The sequence below is a fragment of the Neopelma chrysocephalum genome, unplaced genomic scaffold, assembly GCF_003984885.1.
Source record: "Neopelma chrysocephalum unplaced genomic scaffold, ASM398488v2 Primary Assembly neopelma1_183163, whole genome shotgun sequence".
Lineage (NCBI taxonomy): Eukaryota > Metazoa > Chordata > Aves > Passeriformes > Pipridae > Neopelma > Neopelma chrysocephalum.
The window spans coordinates 1-4411 of NW_020938175.1; the positions used below are offsets into that span (position 1 = coordinate 1).

Below are 4411 nucleotides of genomic sequence, written 5' to 3' on the forward strand. Positions count from 1 at the left end.
TTCCCTGGGTTCGCTCCCGCCGGGAGGGCCCCGGGATGAGCAGGGGGATCTCACCTGGAGGTGAGCCGTGAGCTCCCGGTACTTCTTGATGGTCTGCTGGTAGTCGGCCACGGTCTCCTGCGCGGCCTCCACGCGCTTCTCGGCCTCCCGCACGCGGCCCGTGGCCATGTCCAGCTGCTCCCGCAGCTCCAGCTCCGTCTCCCGCGCGTTCTCCTGCAGCTCGTCGTTCATCTCGTTCATGGCCTCCTGCGGGGAGGGGCACGGGGGACACGGTCACACCCCCGGGGGGGAGCTTCCCTGGATCCCGCAGCTCCCGGTGCTGGGCCGGCCCTCCCAGCATTCCAGCCCTGGAGCGGCCCCAATCCCGGGGGAATCCTCCTCACCAGGTCCCCGACGGTCTCACGCAGCTCCCGGACCTTCTCCTCCAGGTCCAGGTTTCTCTCTGTCAGAGTCTCCACCATCTCCTCGGCGCCCAGAGCTGCATCCACCTGCAATCCAATCCCAATCCAATCCAATCCCAATCCCAATCCACGTCCACATCCACATCCACATCCACATCCACATCCACATCCGCATCCATTCCCTTGCAATCCAGTCCAAATCCACATCCCAATCCATCCACCTGCAATCCAATCCAAATCCACATCCACACCCCAATCCATCCCCCTGCCAGGACACACATCCCACTCCATCCTGGAGCTCAGCACCACAGCCAGCAGCTCCCAAATCCTGTCACACGCCGTGGGATCCCTCTGCCAGGCTGTGGCACCTGGCTGAGGAATTCCTTGCCCCATCCTGGGCTGAGGGCGGGGCACACAGTGCTCAGCTCCCTCCTGGGAGCAGGGAAAAGCATCCCTGAGGAGAGCAAACCCCTCCAGACCAGCTGGCAGCTCCAGGAGGAAGACCCCACGAGGGAAGAGCCTTGGCTTTGGCTCCTGGAGCTGTTCCTGGCTCCTGGGCTGTGGCTCAGGGCACGAGGCTGGAATTCCAGCTCAGCTGACAGTGACCACATGGAGCAGCCCTGGGAACACGGAGCATCATCCATGCCCAGAGCTCAGGAGTCACCCCACGGCCAGGCAGAGCCCAGCACTGCCCCACTGCTGGAATATGGCTTGGAATTAGGGAATATGGGACCAGGGGTGTATCATCACGGCATCCCTGTGTGTGGCTCTCCAGAGCTGACCCAGCAGCTGCTCAATGCCCCAAACAGCCCCAAATGGCCCCAAATGGCCCCAAACCTCCCTTCCCACCTCCTCCCCAAGGCCTCACCTGCTCCTTCAGCTCATCCACCGTCTTCTCCGCCTGCTTCACCTCCTCCTGCAGCTTCTCCCGCTGCTGCCGCAGCGACTCCAGCTCCGTGTTCTTCTTCTCCATCTGCTTCTGCAGCTTCACGTGCTCCTGCTTCTCCGAGGCCGACAGGTCCCTCATCCTGGGGCAGCCACAGCTCCCGTCAGGGCCCAGCCCAGGACGAGGCCCTGCTCCCTCCCCAGGCACTGCCCAGCAGCAGGAATCCCATAGGGGAGGGCCTGGGGGAGCACGAGGGGCCCGGGAAGGAGCTTTGGGAAGCAGAGCTGGGCTCCCACCTGACCAGAGCCTCCTTGAGCCGGGCGTTCTGCTCCTCCAGCTGCTTCACCTGGTAGCTGGATGCTGCTCCATCAGAGCCTGCGGAGCAAGGGAAGAACTGTGGAATCACAGCATCCCAGACTGGTTTGGGTGGGAGGGGACATTAATTCCTGCCACAGGCAGGGTCACCTTCCATTAAACCAGGTTGCTCCAACCTGGCCTTGGACACTTCCAGGGATAGGGCAGCCACAGCTGCTCTGGAAAAATCCATTCCAGGGCCTCCCCGCCCTCCCAGGGAGGAATTCCTTCCCAACATCCCACCTAACCCTGCCCTCTGGCAGTGGGAAGCCATTCCCCCTCGTCCTGTCCCTCCAGGGCCTTTCCCGAAGCCCCTCTCCCGCCCCACCTTTCTCCTCGATCTCGTGCTTGAGGATCTCCAGGTCCATGGTGAGATATTCCACCTTCTCCTTGAGGGAGTCCACCTCCTGCTGCAGGGACTCTGCGCGTTCCTCGGCCATCTCCTTGTCCAGCGTGGCCATCTCGATGGCGTCGGCCGTGTCCGCCATCTCCTCCATGTACCTCTCCTTGGCCTCCAGGGCATCCTTGGCCTCCTGCGGGGCACAGCGGGGTCAGGGCACACCCAGGGCAGCCTGGGGACACCCCACAGTGGGTCTCAGGCTGTCAGTGTCCCCTGGGGCTCTCCCAGAGCAGGTCAAATCCAAGCAACGCCAGCTCATCCAGGGAGAGGGGACAGCCCCAGGGTGTCCCACTCCCCTCTTCCCTGCTCCACCCACGGCAGGAAAACCATCTCCAGGTGAGGGTGAAGGCATGGAGACAGGGAACACTGGAGCAGACAAATAAATCCCCAGGGGAAACAAACCAGGAATCCGCCCTGGAAAAGCGGGGCAGGGAGAAGGAAATGGTCCTTGGCTGCTGGGATGGAGTGCTGGGAACTGCAGGCACAGGGGCCAGGACAAGGACACCTGTCCATGGGGAGAGAGGGGGAAAGGGAACACCTGGAGAGAGGGGAAGCACCTGGAGAGAGGGAAGAGGGGAAGCAACATCCCACCTCCCTCAGCCCAATTCCCAAATAAACCCGACGCCGATCAGGAGCAGAGGAAGTGGCCTCAGGTTGTATGGGGGGAGGTTTAGGTTGGATACTGGGAAGATTTCTTCATGGAAAGGCAATCAAGGCTGGAATTCCCCCCGGGGTCACCTCTCCCAGCGCTGCCCCTCTCCCAGGGACACCCACTGACCTTCTTGGCCTCCTTCAGGCGCTTCTGGAGGTCGGCCTGCTGCTCCTGCATTTTGCTCTTCCATTCCTGCACCTGCTCCAGCTGGATCTTGTACTTCTCCAGCTCCTTGAGCTTTGCCTTGTCCTCATTCCGTTTGATCTTCAGCGTCTCCAGCTTCTCCTCCAGGTCCCTGACCTGGGCACGGAGATTCTCCTCCTCCTGCAGCAGCGAGCCAAGAGTCAGGAAAGGAGCAGGGACATCCCTTGGACAGGGCTCTGGGGACATTCCTGGAACCCCATGGAACCTGCCCTGACTTTTGGCATCAAGTTTGGGGCAGTTTAAGAGAGGGACGAGGGCCCGGAGTGCCAGGGCAAGGGGGAATGGCTTCCCACTGCCAGAGGGCAGGGCTAGATGGGATATTGGGAAGGAATTCCTCCCTGGGAGGGTGGGGAGGCCCTGGAATGGATTTTTCCAGAGCAGCTGTGGCTGCCCCATCCCTGGCAGTGATGCCTCTGGCTCCCCCTGAGATGACCCTGCACTCTTCACTCCCGCTGCAGCATCCAGGCCATTCCCAGGTGATCTGACCCCAGGGAAAACTGATCCAGGTCCATTTCCAGCAGCTCAGCTCCCGGGGCAGGGAAAGGCTGAGCCAGCACAGCAGGACCCAGGGAAGGGCTGCAGGGATGAGGGGACCTGACCCTGCTCCCTGGCAGCAGCTCCATGGATAAAGCTGCAACTCCCAAAGCTAGGGACAGCAAGGAACAGGCCTTGGAAAAACCCTACACAACAAGGGAAACCCCCCCAGATTCCCCCTCTGGTGCTTCCCCAGCCCTGGACACTCTGATGCCAGTGGCACCACCAATAAAACCATTTCTGCACCCGGGTACAGAAACCAGTTCCCAGACAGGTCAGGGAACCGGGAACATGGGTGGGAACATCCCCTCTTCCCACCCCCTGGTGCCTCCCCCAGCCCCCTCCCCTCCGTACCCAACCCCGGGACCAGCTCCCACTATTCCCTCCCCACCCTCGTGCCCCAAATCTCTCCCAAGCCCTAATTAATGAATTAATCAAACCAGGATAGAAGTGACGAGGAACGACTTTAGAGATCAAGGCAGGAATAACTCTGCTGATGTAAGGACTGGAAACCCCCAAATTTGGGAAATGCCGGAGTGTCCGGGTGGGCAGGAGGGAGAGCCCCCGGCACAACTCACCTGGGCACGACTCACCTTGGTGGGCGAGGGCACGGGGGGTGCCCCCGGGGAGGGCAGGCCGGGCGTGGGGATGACGGGGGCCACCAGCGGGGTCTGGGCAGGGGTCCCGGGCTCGCTGCTGCTCATCTCCCCCCCCGAGGCCGAGGCCGACCCCGAGGGCCCGGCGGTGCCCCCGGCCGTGGGGGTGCGGGTGGGCTGGAACACAGCACAGGGGAGGGCTCAGGGGCACATCCCGGGGGTGGGGAGCCCTCAGCTCTCACCTACCCCCCAGCACCTCCCCAGGTGGTTCCCAGATTGTCACCATGTGCAGGTGACAGTGGGGACACCCAGCCCTGCCTGTGCCACTCGTGACCCCCAGGAAGGCTGGGACCTCACACTGCTCCGGAGGAGCTGGGAGCAGCC

General features: G+C 62.5%; 1 protein-coding gene across 1 annotated transcript; it reads right to left on the reverse strand.

Annotated features, from left to right (window-relative positions):
- Window positions 1–20: 20 nt before the first annotated feature.
- On the reverse strand, window positions 21–4204 carry LOC113962609 (dynactin subunit 1-like; the record flags this gene model as incomplete). Its single annotated transcript, XM_027673368.1, has 7 exons — window positions 21–246; window positions 384–488; window positions 1270–1429; window positions 1584–1662; window positions 1970–2174; window positions 2820–3017; window positions 4025–4204. Coding segments are annotated over 7 exons (1153 nt in total), but the record flags the coding sequence as incomplete, so codon positions are not given.
- Between the last annotated feature and the right edge of the window lie 207 nt (window positions 4205–4411).